We start from the raw sequence: 19,152 nt of genomic DNA, 5'->3' as shown, positions 1-19,152 counted from the left end.
TTTTTGGAGAAGGAATTCGTGTATGTTGATACGGATTTTAAAGTACTCTTGTGGATACAAATATTGAGATATGGAGAATGAGAAATGTAAGACATGGGCATGGAAAACAAAGTGAACAAGACACACTCACCAGCCAGGTTTTATGAACATTACAGTGTTTAATAACATCAGGGTAGCATTTAGCTTTTTAAACTTAGTTTTAAATAGTTCCATAGATAAATTCTAACCACAAGACAGAACAACTCTTTTCCCCTTCTTCTCCCAGCTTTCTGGGGGTGGAGGGGTGGGGGAAGGTGTCCTGTGTTACGATCAACTCCTCTATATGTAACTGAAAAATCCTGACAATGGTTATTCATTTTCACTTAGCATGGACATATATCAGGAAGCTACATGGCATCAAAGAAGAGTCAACATAACAGAAAATTTAAAAGTAAAGACTATGATGAGTACAGTACCTACAGTGATGACAACTTTGGTAGCTACAGTCAGGAAACAGAGGAAGATTTTGCCAGTCAGCTGAAACAATACAGGCAAGCTAAAGAAACCTCGAATACTTCTTTAGGATCATCTTTTTCTAAAGAACCAGGGAAAAAACAAAGATTGAAAGGAATTCAACAAGGTAAGTTTGAAATTGTCTGGTTTTGACTATGAAAACTTTATTAAGATAAACAGGTAGCTATGAAGTAAAAACTTAAATTTCTTAGCCCTTTGTTATGGTCAGTTTATTCCTGTGGTTCCTGAATTTGTTTTTCTTTATTTTGTAGACCTTGAGGACAAAAATCTATAGATATTTCAATCTGCATGATATCTTAAAATTTTCATTTAATAGATTTCCTAATATTTTTAAAGTATATAAAATGTAGAACAACTTTCCTGTTATGTCTTTTCCCCTCTCTTCTATATGGTATCAGTATACTGAAAAAAAAATTACCTATGCTTTTCAACTGTTACCTTGTGTTACTTTATATTTTAGACCCTATAAAGACAGGATCCTGGAAAGCTATTCTTTTATTAGAGTTTAAAATATAGTGATCATCTTTGCTGTTTAAATATACTCAAGACTATAGACTTTTTAAAAAATATATGTATTTTATTGAAATATAGTTGACTTAAAATGTTGCAGGTACACAGCAAGATAATTCAGTTATACAAATACACAAATACTATTTTTGAAATTATTTTTCATCATAGGTTATTACAAGATACTGATTATAGTTTCCTATGCTATACAGTAAACCTAAATAAATGCTAGAAATCTAGCATTCTACTCATACTAAGCCAAACAAGTGAAATCAAAATGTCATAATTTTTTTTGTTATGTAAAAATTCATAATTTTTCTAAACTATATGTATCATACATGTTTATACATAAGTATGCAAAAGCTTTTCTACTATACTTGATAAAGGCTTGAGAAAGAACATCAAAAAGTAAAAATAAAAAAGTAGAGATCAAGAAATTGGAAAATATAAACTAATGAAATGGGAGCACTGAATATGAAATACAAAAAGTGAAACAAACTAGGTAAAAATAAAAGATCATCATATAGTCCAGTTTAGTCAGTTCAGTCACTCAGTTATGTCCAACTCTTTGCAACCCCAAAGAGGAGGACTGCAGCGTGCCAGGCCTCCCTGTCCATCACCAACTCCCAGAGCCTACTCAAACTCACGTCTGTCGCATGGTGATGCCATCCAACCATCTCATCTTCTGTCATCCCCTTCTCCTCCCACCTTCAATCTTTCTGATCATCATGGTCTTTTCCAATGAGTTGGTTCTTCGCATCAGGTGGCCAAAGTATTGGAGTTTCAGCTTCACCATCGTCCTTCCAATGAGTATTCAGGACTGACTTCCTTTAGGATTGACTGGTTGGATCGCCTTGTAGTCCAAGGGACTCTCAAGAGTCTTCTCCAACACCACAGTTCAGAAGCATCATTTTTAAACATGACTGCTCATTAGAAACTAATCTGGAGCTCTGGAGAAAAAAAGCAATACCTGAGCATTTGTATTTTTCAAAAAGTTTCAAGATAACTCTGATATGCATCTGGAATTTAAAAAGTGATTACAGGTCTTTTTGTTAGATCCTAGTTTGGGTGATATGGAGTTCTATTATTTTTCTGTTGACCAATCATGATATAATGGTATTAAGTGAGTAACAGTTACATAATCACAAGAGTAAAAGATATTTATCAGTTTTCACAATCAATAGCCATACAAAAAATAAAAGAATTACAATTGCAAGCCATAATGGGAACAATGGGAACATAATGGATTAACTTAACAATATAAAATAACTACAATTTGGGGGGGGGGTGGAGTCAAGCAGAGTGATGTGGTAAATGGAAGTGCATACATGCATATGTTTCATCCACCCAACCAAGGACTATCCACATTTTTCTGAATCAGAAGTAAGAACAAAACGTAAAGAAATTTTTGGAATGATAACCTATTCATCTGTTATATTGAGGTACATCATCCCTGGGGAAACCAGGACAAGTTTCCATAGAAATTATGGATCACATAAGGGTCAAATTAGCCTTAAAAATTGTCTAGTTAGCATGTCTGCTTCAAGAAAACTGGTGCAAGATGAGGCTGAGGTGAAGTGGTGAAACCCAAACCCTACATAACTATCTTTTTTTTTTTAAATTTTTTTAATTTTAAAATGTAAATTTAAAATTTTATTTATTTATTTTATTTTTTAAAAATATAAATTTATTTATTTTAATTGGAGGCTAATTACTTTACAATATTGTATTGGATTTGCCATACATCAACATGAATCTGCCACGGGTGCACATGTGTTCCCTATCCTGAACCCCCTTCCCACTGCTCTCCCCATCCCATCCCTCTGGGTCATCCCAGTGCACCAGCCCCAAGCATCCTGTATCACGCATGGAACCTGGACTGGCGATTCATTTCACTTCTTTTAATTAGCGCTGAAAAAAAGAATCCATTATGAGTAAATTTGGTTATTTTTATGGCTTTATTTTTTCTTGATTTCCTAACAAAATTCTTTTGAAAAATGTGAACCGAGGCTTTGTTGAACTGAAGAGAAAGGAATTATCTATATATGTGCTATTGTAATTAGCACGTTTGTGCTGGAGTCAGACATAGTGGTGTTGGGGGTCATTCCACTTGCGGAATAAAGGGAATGTGGAGTCCTTGTTCATCCCTTCCTACCTGGGGTTTCTCCTTTCAGACTCTTTCTTTTTGTTCTGTTAATGAATTGACTATTGCAATTTATTCTGAATTTCATTTTTCCCCCCAGAATTATGAAAGTAATATATAGACAAATGCAGAAAACTTTTTCTATGTGTAAAAAATGATAACACAGCAAAGATCAAAGATAAAAACAATTTGAATCTCTACACTCAGGAACAATTACTATTAATATTTTTGGCAAACATTTTTCTAGAATTTTTGAGAATTATTTTTAACAAAAAACTATACACTGTTAAAACTAGTTTTTTTTTCTCTTTAACTGTGAATTGTATTTGTCATTCTTACATTAATGATTAGATTCTAACGCCTACATTCTAATAGATGCACCATAATTTATCTATTAAATTGCTAAATTTGTTTGTTAGTAATTATTTGAGATTTAAGTTGCATCCATTTTTTAAAAATTCTGTGATTAACCCTGCATATTTATACATATCTCATCTTGGCAAACTTTTTTCCTAATAATAAATGCTGAAATGTAGAATTGAGTCAAAAGGCATAGGCACATTTGAAGAGTTTTGAGCCATATACCAAGCTGATATTCAAAAAAGTATTATAGCAATTTATAACACTTCTGCCAGTGTGCAAAAATGCCAGTTTCTCCAAATCCCTACCACCGTTATTCTTTGAGGTGAAAATTGGTATGTTAATTTTTAATTTCTTTTAATGAAGTGAAACTTTTTTTCATGCATTTATTGGCTGTTTTGTAGATTTAAGATCATTGCAAAACTTAATAGTTCAATATGACTTTGGTAAGATGAGAAATCACTTTGTATTGTAACTTACTACCCTAATATATAATTTTTATAATTTAAGCATTTTTATAATTTAGGTATAATTTAAGGTACTTTTAAACATCAAGTTTTTCAAAAGTAAAAGACAATTATGAATTTTGCTTGGCAATATATGTGATATCCAGAATTATCAATAGAAACAATTTGCTACAAATTAATCACTAATAATACTTCATTGTCTTCCTTAGAGAGGAATGTAATATTTAATTCTCTTAAAAAACAGAAAACTTCCTTAATTGTGTATTCTAAGGAGCAATGAGAAGGATAAAACTAGATTTGACTTCTCCAGCCATGTGTATCCTTGTTCCTTGCCTTCCTTATGTTGCTAACATCACTTGAGAAACAAAACAATAAGTAAAATGTAAAGATGGAATTAGTTTTTTCATTGAATCTAGAGGGAAAAAAGAATGCATTGTACATTGTAGACTATTTAAAATATGCTATTCTCTGTAAACTAGTAGGTTGGTGTGCTGTTTTATTTATAATGTCTAGAGTACATTTTAACTTTTGTAGGTACTGAGCAGAGGGTTAAAAGTTTTAATGTTGCTCGTGGACGAGGTTTGCTGAAAAAAATCAAACGCAAAGACCGTGGCGGAAGGGTCAACAAAGGGCCAAATGTGTTTTCAGGAACTGATGACTATCATGAGGTAATGAGAATTTATATATATCGAGGATTCTACCTTTTAACTTACTTGGCTGCAAATAAAGCATTGTGATTTTAATGCTACTTTCCTAGTAAATGAAAAATTTCTAGTTCAGATCAAATGAATATATATGAATTTCCAAATAAAAGTTTTGTTTTACTTAGTTATGATGCTAGTATACAGGTGCACGTTTAGGTGACATTGAAATAAAACTGCTAAGTTCGAGAGCACTTCAAAATAAAATTGATATGTCTGAAAGCAAACGTTTTTGTTCTGTAGGTTCTCTGTTGTACTTTTCCTTCCTAGGGGTCATCTTCCCTAGATGCAAATGGCAGTAAAATGCTTGGTAGCTCAATATGTGGCAGGACCAAGAAGGGAGACAGTGGTAAATTCACTTACTTATTAGAATTGAAATCCTTGAAAGAGAAGAAAGGAGGTATTAATGTTTGGAAGGGTCAATTTATGAACCATGTGTACAGTAGAGACTGAATAAATGTATGTTGAATTGAACTGAACTCTGAACAAATACATTTCAACCTTGTAGTGACTTTCTAGATTAGAGTGATCCAGTTTCTGTATTCTGCCATTGTTCCAGTAAGATTTGATTGAATTATGCAGAGCAAGTGTGGGTTATCAATAGCTGTAACCCTGATTGATAGAAAAGGGAGAGTAACATTGTAATTGGAAAATGCTCTGTTTTCTAATCTCTGGGTTTAAAGATAACAGGCAAAGATTTTTTAATATACTTCTTAGTATACTGTTTAGGGAGTTGCTAGCAAGTATGACCTTAAAAAAAAGTTTAGGACCAAATAAATTTGTGAAACCCAGCACATACTACTCTACTCCTGGTGATTCTTAGTCGACATGAACTTTAAAGGCTCTGAGCAGGTTAGGCAGAAAGAAGTCTGTATGACTTTGTTCAACCCATCATTTCTAAAATTTACTTCACCATGAACTCTTTTTTTCCCCACACACCTACAAACATTCACTCTTAACTCACTATTCTGTGGAATAACAGCTTTGCAAATAAGCTTAGAATTTCTGGGAAATTAACCTGCCTCCCCATCTTTCTAGGCAGCTGTGGTTGTCTAGGATGTGCTGCTTTCAGTAGACCAAATTCATGTGAATACTTTCTGAGTAAACCTTCTCCTATATTCAGTACTTATACCCCATACATGAAAAAATATTAGCTTCCAAGAAAGTATGGTTTTGAGGGACTTACTGCCTATCTCTGAGCTTCAGTTTGCTTAACCTGTAATATTAGAGTACAGTATTAAATTAACTCTAATGGCCCCTTCAAGCACTAACATTTTAGATGTTTCCAGATCTAGCTTGCAACTAAAAAAATTCTTAATCTTGTAATAGAAAATCAGAATAAATTCTTTCTTGTGCATTTATCAGATTTAGGACATTTTTCCTTTCCTGAAGAATCTGGCTGTCAAGCAGGAGACGCGGGTACTGTCCCTGAGTCGGGAAGATCCCTGGAGGAGGAAATGGCAACCCACTCCAGTGTTCTTGCCTGGGATATCCCATGGACAGGGGAGCCTAGCTGACTATAGTCCATGGGTCACAAAGAGTCAAACATGATTGAGCGACTAAAGGGGTTCCCAGTTGCTGCTACTGGTAAAGAACCCACCTGCCAGTGCAGGTAGACGTAAGAGACATGGATTTGACCCCTGGGTTGGGAAGATCCCCTGAAGGAGGGCGCAGCAACCCACTCCAGTATACTTGCCTGGAGAATCCCATGGACAGAGGAGCCTGATGGGCTACATAGTACAACTTGGTGCATTTTTCAGTGGGTTTTACTGGGGGGGGGTCATTACCTAATATTTTTACTTTTTGATTTCAGAGTTATATTCCTCAAGTTGGCTCTTTGACTTCTCATGGTGCACTCTTTGGCTGCCTATTTATTACAGCCACAATCCTTGTGGAGAAGGCATATGTGAACTGGTCATTTATATCTACTTGTTCTAAGTGAGCCTAGACATAGAAAATGTTTATAAAAAAAAGTTTTAGTTCAGTTCAGTAGCTCAGTCATGTTCGACTCTTTGTGACCCCACTGCAGCACGCCAGGATTCCCTGTCCATCAACTCCTGGAGCTTGCTCGAACTCATGTCCATCAGTTGGTGATGGCATCCAACCATCTCCTCCTCTGTCATCCCCTTTTCCTCCTACCTTCAATCTTTCCCAGCATCAGTGTCTTTTCAAATGAGTCAGTTCTTCACATCAGGTGGCCAAAATATTGGGACTTTAAGCTTCAGCATCAGTCCTTCCAATGATTATTCAGGACTACTTTCCTTGAGGATTGACTGGTTGGATCTCCTTTCTGTTCATGGGACTCTCAAGAGTCTTCTCTAACACCACAGTTCAAAAGCATCAATTCTTCGGCACTCAGCTTTCTTTATGGTCCAAATCTTTCTTTATGGTCCACATCCATACATGACTACTGGAAAAACCATAGCTTTGGCTAGACAGACCTTTGTTGGCAAAGCAAGGTCTCTGCTTTTTAATATGCTGTCTAGGTTGGTCATCGGAGAAGGCAATGGCGCCCCACTCCAGTACTCTCGCCTGGCAAATCCCATGGACTGAGGAGCCTGGTGGGCTGCAGTCCATGGGGTCGCTAAGAGTCAGATACAACTGAGCGACTTGACTTTCACTTTTCACTTTCATGCATTGGAGAAGGAAGTGGCAACCCACTCCAGTGTTCTTGCCTGGAGAATCCCAGGGACGGGGGAGCCTGGTGGGCTGCCATCTATGGGGTCACACAGAGTCGGACACGACTGAAGTGACTTAGCAGTAGCAGTAGCAGGTTGGTCATAGCTTTCTTCAAGGAGCAAGCGTCCTTTAATTTCATGGCTGCAGTCACCATCTGCAGTGATTTTGGGCACCGCCCAAAAATAAAGTCTGTCACTATTTCCATTGTTTCCCCATCTGTTTGCCATGAAGTGATGGGACCGGATGCCGTGATCTTCATTTTTTGAATGTTGAGTTTTAGGCCAACTTTTCACTCTCCTCTTTCACTTTCATCATGAGACTCTTTAGTTCCTTTTCTCTTTCTGCCATAAGGGTGGTGTCATCTGCATATCTGAGGTTATTGATATTCCAGGTTATTGATATTCCTCCTGACAATCTTGATTCCAGCTTGTGCTTCATCCAGCCCAGTGTTTCGCATGATGTACTCTACATAGAAGTTAAATAAGCAAGGTGACAATATACAGCCTTGACATACTCCTTTCCCAATTTGGAACCAGTCTATTGTTCCATGTCTGGTTCTAACTGTTGCTTCTTGACCTGTATACAGATTTCTCAGAAGGCAGGTAAGGTGGTCCAGTATCCCCATCTCTTTAAGAATTTTCCACAGTTTCTTGTGATCCGCATAGTCAAAGGTTTTGGCATAGTCAGTAAAACAGAGGTAGATGTTTTCCTGGAACTCTCTAGTTTTTTTGATGATCCAACACATGTTGACAATTTGATCTCTGGTTTCTTTGCCTTTTCTAAATGCAGGTTAAACATGTGAAAGTTCATGGTTCACATACTGTTGAATCATGGCTTGTAGAATTTTGAGCATTACTTTGCTAGTGTATTAGATGAGTGTAATTGTGTGGTAGTTTGAACATTTTTGGCATTCGCCTTCTTTGGTATTGGAATGAAAACTGACCTTTCCAGTCCTGTGGCCACTTCTGAGTTTTCCAAATTTGCTGGCATATTGAGTGCAGCACTTTCACAGCGTCATCTTTTAGGATTTGAAATAGCTCAACTGGAATTCCATCACCTCCACTAGTTTTGTTTGTAGTGATGCTTCCTTAGGCCCACTTGACTTCACACACCAGAATGTCTGGCTCTAGGTGAGTGATCACACCATCATGGTTATCTGGGTCATAAAGATCTTTTTTGTATAGTTCTTCTGTGTATTCTTGCCACCTCTTCTTCATATCTTCTGCTTCTGTTAGGTCCATACCGTTTCTCACCTTTATTGTGCTCATCTTTGCATGAAATGTTCCCTTGGTATCTCTAGTTTTCTTGAAGAGATCTCTAGTCTTTCCCATTCCATTGTTTTCCTCTATTTCTTTGCATTGATCACTGAGGGAGGCTTTCTTACCTCTCCTTGCTATTCTTTGGAACTCTGCATTCAGATGGGTATATCTCTTCTTTTCTCCTTTGCCTTTAGCTTCTCTTCTTTTCTTAGGTATTTGTAAGACCTCCTCAGACAACCATTTTGCCTTTTTGCATTTCTTTTTCTTGGGGATGGTCTTGATCACTGCCTCCTGTACAGTGTCATGAACCTCTGTCCATAGTTCTTCAGGCACTCTGTCTATCAGATCTAATTCCTTGAATCTATTTTTCACTTCCACTGTATAATCATTAGGGATTTGATTTAGGTCATATCTGAATGGTCTAGTGGTTTTCCTTACTTTCTTCAATTAAAGTCTGAATTTGACAATAAGGAGTTCATGATCTGAGCCACAGTCAGCTCCTGGTCTTGTTTTTGCTGACTGTATAGAGTTTCTCCATCTTTGGCTGCAAAGAATGTAATCAGTCTGATTTCAGTATTGACCATCTGGTGATGTCCGTGTAGAGTCTTCTCTTGTTTGTTGGAAGAGGGTGTTTGCTATGACCACTGCGTTGTCTTGGCAAAACTCTGTTTGCCTTTGCCCTGCTTCATTTTGTAGTCTAAGGCCAAACTTGCCTGTTACTCCAGGTATCTCCTAACTTCCTGCTTATGCATTCCAGTCCCCTATGATGAAAAGGACAGATTTTTTTTTGGTGTAAGTTCTAGAAGGTCTTGTAGGTCTTCACAGAACCATTCAACTTCAGCTTCTTCAGCATTAGTGGTTGGGACATAGACTTGGATTACCGTGAGATTGAATGGTTTACCTTGGAAACGAACAGAGATAATTCTGTCGTTTTTGAGATTGCATCCAAGTACTGCATTTCAGACCCTTTCATTGATGACAAGGGCTACTCCATTTCTTCTAAGGGATCTTTGGCCACAGTTGTAGTTATAATGGTCATCTCAATTAAGTTCACCCATTCCAGTTCATTTTAGTTCACTGAGTCCCAAAACGTCAATGTTCACTCTTGCCATCTCCTGTTTAACCACTTCCAATTCATGAACCTAACATTCCAGGTTCCTATGCAATGTTGTTCTTTACAGAATCAGACTTTACTTTAATCACCAGTCACATCCACAAATGGCCATTATTTTGCTTTGGCTCTGTTGCCTCATTTTTTCTGAAGTTATTTCTCCACTCTTCTCCAGGAGCATGTTGGGCACCTACTTACCTGGTGAGTTCATCTTTCAGTGTCATATCTTTTTGTCTTTTCATACTATTCATGGGGTTCTCAAGCAAGAATTCTGAAATAGTTTGCCATTCCCTCCTCCAGTGGACCACGTTTTGACAGAACTCTCCACCATGACCCATCCATCTTGGGAGGCCCTACACAGCATGGCTTATAGTTTTATTGAGTTAGACAAGGCTGTGGTCCATGTGATTAGTTTGATTAGTTTCTGTGATTGTGATTTTCATTCTATCTGCCCCCTGATGGATAAGGATAAGAGGCTTATGGAAGCTTCCCATAGAAATAGAAAATGTTTGTAAATAAAATTTACGTGGGTTTAAGACATTTATTTCTGCTTTATTGACTATGCCAAAGCCTTTGACTGTGTGGATCACAATAAACTGTGGAAAATTCTGAAAGAGATGGGAATACCAGACCACCTGACCTGCCTCTTGAGAAACCTATATGCAGGTCAGGAAGCAACAGTTAGAACTGGACATGGAGCAATGGACTGGTTCCAAATAGGAAAAAGAGTACGTCAAGGCTGTATATTGTCACCCTGCTTATTTAATGTATATGCAGAGTACATCCTGAGAAATGCTGGGCTGGAAGAAGCACAAGCTGGAGTCGAGATTGCTGGAAGAAATATCAATAACCTCAGATATGCAGATGACACCACCCTTATGGCAGAAAGCAAAGAAGAACTAAAGAGCCTCTTAATGAAAGTGAAAGAGGAGAGTGAAAAAGTTGGCCTAAAGCTCAACATTCAGAAACCTAAGATCATGGCATCTGGTTCCATCACTTCATGGCAAATAGATGGGGAAACAGTGGAAACAGTGGCTGACTTTATGTTTTTGGGCTCCAAAATCACTGCAGATGGTGACTTCAGCCATGAAATTAAAAGACATTCCTTGGAAAGAAAGTTATGACCAACCTAGACAGCATATTAAAAAGCAGAGACATTACTTTGTCAATAAAGGTCAGTCTAGTCAAGGCTATGTTTTTTCCAGTAGTCATGAGTGGATGTGAGAGTTGGACTATAAAGAAGCTGAGTGCTGAAGAATCAGTGCTTTAGAACTGTGGTGTTGGAGAAGACTCTTGAGAGTCCTTTGGACTGCAAGGAGATCCAACCAGTCCATCCTAAAGGAGATCAGTTCTGGGTGTTTATTGGAAGGACTGAAACTCCAATATTTTGGCCACCTGATGTGGAGAGCTGACTCATTTGAAAAGACCCTGATGCTGGGAAAGACTGAAGGCAGGAAGAGAAGGGGATGACAGAGGATGAGATGGTTGGATGGCATCACCGACTCAATGGATATGGGTTTGGGTGGACTCCGGGAGTTGGTGATGGACAGGGAGGCCTGGCGTGCTGTGATTCATTGGGTCACAAAGAGTCGGACACGGCTGAGCGACTGAATTGAACTGAAGACATTTAAAATAATCCTATTGGAGTAGAGTATAATCAGTTTCTTTGCATTTTCATGGGATACACACGTGTGTGTATGTGTGTATATATATGTATATATGTGTATATGTGTGTATCTATATATACTTTTTAAAAAGAAACTCAAAGATTATGTTTTCCTGGTATTCTGATACTTTTTTTTTTTTTTCCCCAGACATCTGGTGAATTATATCATTCATCAGTTGTGAGCTCTGAGGATCAGATTTAACTTTACCTATCTATTGCCTCAGGTGTTTGCTATGAGAGATTTCAGTAGATTGTGCTTTGTTCTCCATCGTCTAGCAAATTGAGGGAAAAAGGAAAACTGATATCAATTCAGAAAAGTAAATAGTTATGAACCTCCTACAGTGTGCAAGGCACTGTGCCTGCTAGGAGCTTGAAAAGCAGTGCTCTTTTATAGAGCTCATTGTTGTTATTCAACCTTCTTATACTTACAGCAAAAGTTGAATAGGGGCCTGAGGAGAACGAAGGAAAGCAAGTAGGGCTGTGAGATTTCCTATCATATACTGCTGCTGCTAAGTCGCTTCAGTCGTGTCCGACTCTGTGCGACCCCGTAGACCAACAGCAGCCCAACAGGCTCCGTCGTCCCTGGGATTCTCCAGGCAAGAACACTGGAGTGGGTTGCCATTTCCTTGTCTATTGCATGAAAGTGAAAAGTGAAAGTGAAGTTGCTCAGTCGTGTCCGACTCCTCGCGACCCCATGGACTGCAGCCCACCAGGCTCTTCCGTCCATGGGATTTTCCAGGCAAGAGTACTGGAGTGGGGTGCCATTGCCTTCTCCATATCATATACTAGTTTTTCTTAATTTTCTTAAATTTAAAAGTTAAAGGTAATATATCCTCAATATTTTCCCTAAAGAAAGTACAAAATAACCACACACGCAAGCAATCTATCACTTTGTAGAAATTCATCTAGAGATACACACTCTTAAAGGTAGGGGTATATTCTTTTAGTTGTTTTTTTCTTTGTCTTTATTATTATAAACTAGGATCACTTTTTCACTTGGTAAGGTATTGTGAACATTTTGTGTCCCCAGATTGTCTTTCCATCTCATGATTTTTTTAAATGACTTTATAATATTCTAGATGTACCATAATGTGTTTTATTTGTGTTCTAGTTTTACATGTGTAGAGTATTTCCTGCTTTTGTTTGTTTTACTTGTAAATAATTCTGCAGTGGTTATTTTTGTGGATAAATCTTCATGTGCCTTCCTGGTAATTTCTTCCTGGAAATTCCTTCAGAATTTCGTGCTGAAAAGTACAAATTTTGTGTCAAACAATATTGATATTTTAAGTTTTCAACCAACTTTACATGAAAGTGCATATTTTATTGTGTCTTTGCCCAAACTGAGTATTATTATTAAGTTTAAAGTTCTCACAATTTTATTTTGAAAAATGTAGTTAGATGTCTTCATTAAATTAGAGACAGGGTTGTTTGCAACTACCAGTACCAGTAAGCAGTTTTCTAAAAGCATGCTTGCATGCATCGCCTCTCTCCAGATAAATAAATAGCATCATAATGTTCAGTCTTCACCACTTTTAATGATCAATGTGTACTGCTTTCTAGATCCATTTCAGTACGAATTTTAATGTCTTTTTAAATACTTCATATGTTTTATTTAAGTAATTTTTTTTCTTGCAGTATAGTAAACCAGGGAAAAAATGGAAGATTATGACTCAGGAATTTATTAATCAACATACAGTGGAACATAAAGGAAAACAAATCTGCAAATACTTTCTGGAAGGGAGATGTATTAAGGTAAATTTATAGGGGTATCATAAGTCATTTTAACTTCTGAAATAATCTTTAAAATTTAAGGTCATTTTAGGGGGTGGTGAGTGTTTTCTCATATAGTTGGAATAAAACTAGTTCTTCAAAATGGATCTTGCATTGAGTACTGTATATAAGAACTCATATAATTATATTCTGGGACAATAATATAGCTTGTTGAAATCAGATTTTATTTTACTGACACATGATGCTATGTGGCACGTAATGCTCAAATTGGCTTACTAATATTAAATGTTTTCATGTTTACAATGATGCAGTAAAGTTCAGTTACTGTTATTATTCTCATTTTAATCATGGTTAAACCAAGAGGTTAAATGAGTCCCCAGGGTAGCTCAGCCAGACATGGTGAGTGCTGGAGCCAAGCAGTGTCTGAGGTCATGTTCACTGTTCTGCCTCTCCGCCCAAAGCCACCTCCACTATCCTGGGCAAGAATTCTAAGGGATTGTTTGAATTACTGTGAGCTCATTATTTAAAGATTGGAGATATGACCATGGTTCTACCATGAAACACCGCAGAGAAAATTCAACTCAATGGTTTCTTTTTTTTTCTCTTTTTTTGTGAACAGGGAGATCAATGTAAATTTGATCATGATGCAGAGTTGGAGAAGAGGAAAGAGATCTGCAAATTTTATTTACAAGGATATTGTACCAAAGGAGAGAACTGCATTTATATGCATAATATCCTTTATTAAAAATGTTAACCAAAATATTGCAGTTTTAAACTGTCATTGAGGCTTTAAAAATCTTAAGTACAATCTGGAAAGCCTGGTTTGGTTTTATTTATTTATTTATTTTATTTTTTAACTTTACAATATTGTATTGATTTTGCCATATATCAACATGAATCTGCCACAGATTTACACGTGTTCCCCATCCTGAACCTTCCTCCCTCCTCCCTCCCCGTACCATCCCCTCTGGGTTGTCCCAGTGCACCAGCCCCAAGCATCCAGTATTGTGCATCGAACCTGGACTGGCGACTCATTTCATATATGATATTATACATGTTTCAATGCCATTCTCCCAAATCTTCCCACCCTCTCCCTCTCCCACAGAGTCCAAAAGACTGTTCTATACATCAGTGTCTCTTTTGCTGACTTGTATACAGGGTTATCTTTACCATCTTTCTAAATTCCATATATATGCGTTAGTATACTGTATTGGTGTTTTTCTTTCTGGCTTACTTCACTCTGTATAATAGGCTCCAGTTTCATCCACCTCATTAGAACTGATTCAAATGTATTCTTTTTAATGGCTGAGTAATACTCCATTGTGTATATGTACCACAGCTTTCTTATCCATTCATCTGCTGATGGACATCTAAGTTGCTTCCATGTCCTGGCTATTATAAACAGTGCTGCGATGAACATTGGGGTACACGTGTCTCTTTCAATTCTGGTTTCCTCAGTGTGTATGCCCAGCAGTGGGATTGCTGGGTTATAAGGCAGTTCTATTTCCAGTTTTTTAAGGAATCTCCACGCTGTTCTGCATAGTGGCTGTATTAGTTTGCATTCCCACCAACAGTGTAAGAGGGTTCCCTTTTCTCCACACCCTCTCCAGCATTTATTGCTTGTAGACTTTTGGATCATAGCCATTCTGACTGGCATGAAATGGTACCTCATAGTGGTTTTGATTTGCATTTCTCTGATAATGAGTGATGTTGAGCATCTTTTCATGTGTTTGTCAGCTATCTGTATGTCTTCTTTGGAGAAATGTCTATTTAGTTCTTTGGCCCATTTTTTGATTGAGTCATTTATTTTTCTGGAATTGAGCTGTAGGAGTTGCTTGTATATTTTTGAGATTAGTTGTTTGTCAGTTGCTTTATTTGCTATTATTTTCTCCCATTCTGAGGGCTGTCTTTTCACCTTGCTTATAGTTTCCTTTGTTGTGCAGAAGCTTTTATGTTTAATTAGGTCCCATTTGTTTATTTTTGCTTTTATTTCCAATATTCTGGAAGGTGGGTCATAGAGGATCCTGCTGTGATGTATGTCGGAGAGTGTTTTACCTCTGTTCTCCTCTAGGAGTTTTATAGTTTCTGGTCTTACGTTTAGATCTTTAATCCATTTTGAGTTTATTTTTGTGTATGGTGTTAGACCTAGTTTGGTTTTAAATTTAAAATAGCACATTATGTAAACCAGATCTCTTCAGGCTTTGTACTTCAGAAGGTCAACTGAGTTTTTTTCTTTAGGGAAATGAAATGACTTCCCTTTGGAAAAAAAAACCTGAAATAAACATACTTTAAATAATATTTATAAGTATTTCAAGAGGCTGTGCTTTCTGAAGGAATTGGCAACATATTTATTCTGTGACTTAATAATTATTTACTTGTGTTCATAAGTAATAAATTATCATTATTGGAAATTATAAAATTCAAGTATTGTCAAATCTTACCACCTAATGGTAAGCACTACCCTGTATATTCTTCCCTACTTCTGATACATTTAAATTGTATTCCTGCCTCTACCCATGTGGCATTTCACTGTATATGGTCCATATATATATATGATTCATGTTGATGTATGAAAACCAATTTGTATAGCAGTTATCCTTCAGTTAAAAATAATTAAAAAAAAATATATAAAACATTTCCTTCGGTAAAGACCTTATTATTTTCCAAATGGTTAGTTCATTGTCTCCTCTTCACAGATTTAAAAGGTCACCTGCCCATATTCTAAGTTTTCAGCGAACATAATTTTGTTTCTGTACTATACCATTATACCTTGTGCTATCTGACCATTCTGCTCAGTAATAGTATGTTTGATACTTACTAAGGGCAAATACTCCTTTTGTATCAAAATGTTATAATAAATTTGTCTTATTCAAACAATTCTTTTTAAGATTTTTAAAATTTCTTTAGAAACCAGACACCTTATTGAACTGTTTCTGAAATCTTTCCATCTATTCTTATATTTTTCTCCATAGTCATGCCATCTGTGGCATGACAATTTTAATAGTATTGGCTACACTTCCAAAAAATGTTAAATACTAGGTATTGTGAAGCATAAAACATGTTTCAAAGGTAATGCCCTTTTGCTTTGGCTTGTGGCTACAATTTTAAGATTGATTTTTTAAAAAATCGAGTTAGGTATGTAAATCCTTCGGCTTCCTAGGTGTCTCAGTAGTAAAGAATATGCCTGCCAAGCAGGAGATTCGGGTTCGATCCCTGGGTCAGGAAGATCTCCTGGGGAAGGAAATGGCAACCCACTCCGGTATTCTTGCCTGGGAAATTCCATGGACAGAGGAGTTTAGCAGGCTATAGTCCATGGGGTTGCAAAGAGTCAAACATGACTTAGAGAATAAACAACAACATCTAATATATATCTTTATTTTACTAAAAGGTTTTAATATTAAAAAAACTTGAATTTTATCAGTTGTCTTTTGTATCTGCTAAGATAATTACATGATTTTTATTTCTTGACCTTATCAGTGTGGTGATTTCAGTAATAAATTTCCAGAAACTACTCAGAAATTCCCAGAACATATACCAGCTGAAATGGTATATTTTTCACTATACTTCTGGATTTAATATTTTCTTTAGATCTTTGTCTCCAAAATTTTAAGATTAGCCTGTGGTTTTGATTGTTGGGATATTTAACTTTAACATGACATATCAGACCCCTTTATTTTCTTCATAGATATAAACATTTGCTCAAAATTTATTTGTTCAGTATTTTGTTTTATTGTGGAAAGTAACAGAGTTTACATAATTAAATTATACCATAGCCATTATAAATAGCTATAGCCATTTTTACTTTAAAAATTGTTTTCTTGAGAGTAGATATATATATATACATATTTATAACTGAATCACTTTGCTGTATACCTGAAACTTACATGACATTGTAAATTAACTATACTTCAATTTTTAAAAAATGGTTATTGAAGAAAGCTCAGTGTCCATTGCAGCTCTACTTACAATAGCTAGGGCATGAAGGCAACCTAGATGTCCACTGACAGATGAATGGATAAAGAAATTGTGGTACATATACACAGTGGAGTTTTACTCAGCCATAAAAAGGAACTCATTTGAGTCAGTTCTAATGAGGTGGATGAATACAGAGTAAAGTAAATCAGAAAGAGAAAAACAAATATATATGGAATCTAGAAAGATGGTACTGATGAACCTGTTTACAAGGCAATGGAGACACAGACATAGAGAACAGACTTGTAAACACAGCAGGGGAAGGAGAGGGAGGGACAAATTGAAAGAGTAACACAGAAACATATACATTATGACATGTAAAATAGATAGCCAGTGGGAATTTGCTGTGTGAACACAGGAAGTTCAAACCTGGTGCTCTGTGACAACCAAGAGGGGTGGGATGGGGAGGGAGGTGGGAGAGAGGTTCAAGAGGGAGCGGACATAATGTATACCTATGGCTGATTCATGTTCATGTATGGCAGAAACTGACACAATTCTGTAAACCAATTATCCTCCAATTAAAAAAAAAAATTGGTGTAACTAACAAAAAAGAATCCACCAGCCAAGGCAGGGGACACAGGTTCAATCCCTGGTCCAGGAAGATTCCACATGCTGTGGGGCAGCTAAGCCAGTATGCCAAAACCACCGCGCCCCATGCTTTGCTACTGCCTAAGCCTGCACACCCTAGAGCCCGTGCTCAGCAACAGGAGAAGCCAGTGCAGTGGGAAGCCGGTGCCCCACAGCTAGAGGGCAGCCCCAGTCACAGCTGGAGAGAGCCTGCACACCACAGTAAAGGCCCAGTGCAGCAAACATGAGTGTAAGTAAATGAGTGACATTTTAGAAGAAGTATTAGTGGAGTTAGCTAACTATCCAAGCTCTATTTATATGTAACATTTTCCTAGCATGGTACTGTCAACAAACTATTGAAACCTTAACATGACTCTCTTGATCAGTGGTGAAAACAGCTAGAATTTGCACTAAATTTTAGACGTAATTTATTTACCATGGTAATTTGGGAGATGATTTGTAAATCTTGATCGAGAGCTCTTTTTAAGGAAGTCTGTGTTAATTACCCACATTACTAACTCTACTATTATAGAAGACATAAATATCTATCACTGACAGAAAAAATAATACAGTTTGTACAGTCAAGTTTTTAAAACAAAAAAATTAAGCTCTTAAAAAATTGTTTTCTAGTTCTAATAGAGTAGAAGAGACAAAATTTTTGAATGTTCTGCGACAGCATACTTAAAATATTTAATCTTAAAATTAAAAATTAAATAATCTGTGACTGTTGAAAATTTAGTACAATATATGGTAATAAAGTTATATTGATTTCACAGTTGTATTTTTTGTTTTAAAATATGAGAGTTTGATTTTACTTGGTCTGTTCCTTAATATTTTTATTTACATGAATTTCCATGTAAGTTCTATCATAGTGGAGCAAAATGTTACCAAGGAGACAACTGTAAATTTTCACATGATGATCTGACTAAAGAAACAAAGAAACTTTTGGACAAAGTGAGTAATATTTTTGCACCTTGATTACAGATTCATTAGACTTTCATCATGTTTTATAAGTCATATTTTATGCCTGGAGAATCCCATGGACAGAGGAGTCTGGCAGGGTACAATCCATGGGGTCGCACAGAGTCAGACAGGACTGAGCAACTTCACTTTCTTGCTGAGAAAGCAAGGACTTACTATTTTATGTTTTATTCTGTTAATGTAGTGTGTTAGAAAAGCAGGAATATTGGACTAAGAATTAAGAATATTTTGTTCTTATAAGATTCAATTGTGATGTACATGAAACACTTTGTACCACTCCTAGTAAAGAGTAAAAGCTCAGTTAGTGGCACCTATTACAGTTCTTTACTTATTAATGATAGCAAATAATATAATTGCCTTAACCTTAAAAAAAAATCTTTTGTTCTTATCATTGTTCTGCCATTAAAAAACAGTCCACCACAAATTTTTTCAACCAGTCCATCATAAATTTTATTTTTCTTGGTTGAGCTCTTGTTCAAATGTCGTTTACTTTCC

The 19,152-nt window shown here is 36.5% G+C and overlaps 1 protein-coding gene across 7 annotated transcripts in view; it reads left to right on the top strand.

The window, feature by feature from the left end:
• ZC3H6 (zinc finger CCCH-type containing 6) overlaps positions 1-19,152 on the top strand; it is a 78,376-nt gene that overhangs the window by 47,095 nt on the left and 12,129 nt on the right. For 6 of the 7 annotated variants that reach the window (XM_006065954.4, XM_006065953.4, XM_044925559.2 and 3 more), the window contains 5 exons: positions 367-619; positions 4,525-4,658; positions 13,042-13,158; positions 13,757-13,868; positions 18,521-18,630. In XM_006065954.4, the coding sequence (XP_006066016.2) occupies positions 367-619; positions 4,525-4,658; positions 13,042-13,158; positions 13,757-13,868; positions 18,521-18,630 (726 nt within the window). The remainder of the gene's footprint in view (positions 1-366; positions 620-4,524; positions 4,659-13,041; positions 13,159-13,756; positions 13,869-18,520; positions 18,631-19,152) is intronic. The other variant, XM_025260569.3, reaches the window with a different exon arrangement.

The sequence above is a fragment of the Bubalus bubalis genome, chromosome 12, assembly GCF_019923935.1.
Source record: "Bubalus bubalis isolate 160015118507 breed Murrah chromosome 12, NDDB_SH_1, whole genome shotgun sequence".
Taxonomy (NCBI): Eukaryota; Metazoa; Chordata; class Mammalia; order Artiodactyla; family Bovidae; genus Bubalus; species Bubalus bubalis.
The sequence above is the reverse complement of the archived record's forward strand: the minus strand, read 5'-3'. Positions and strand labels throughout refer to the sequence as shown.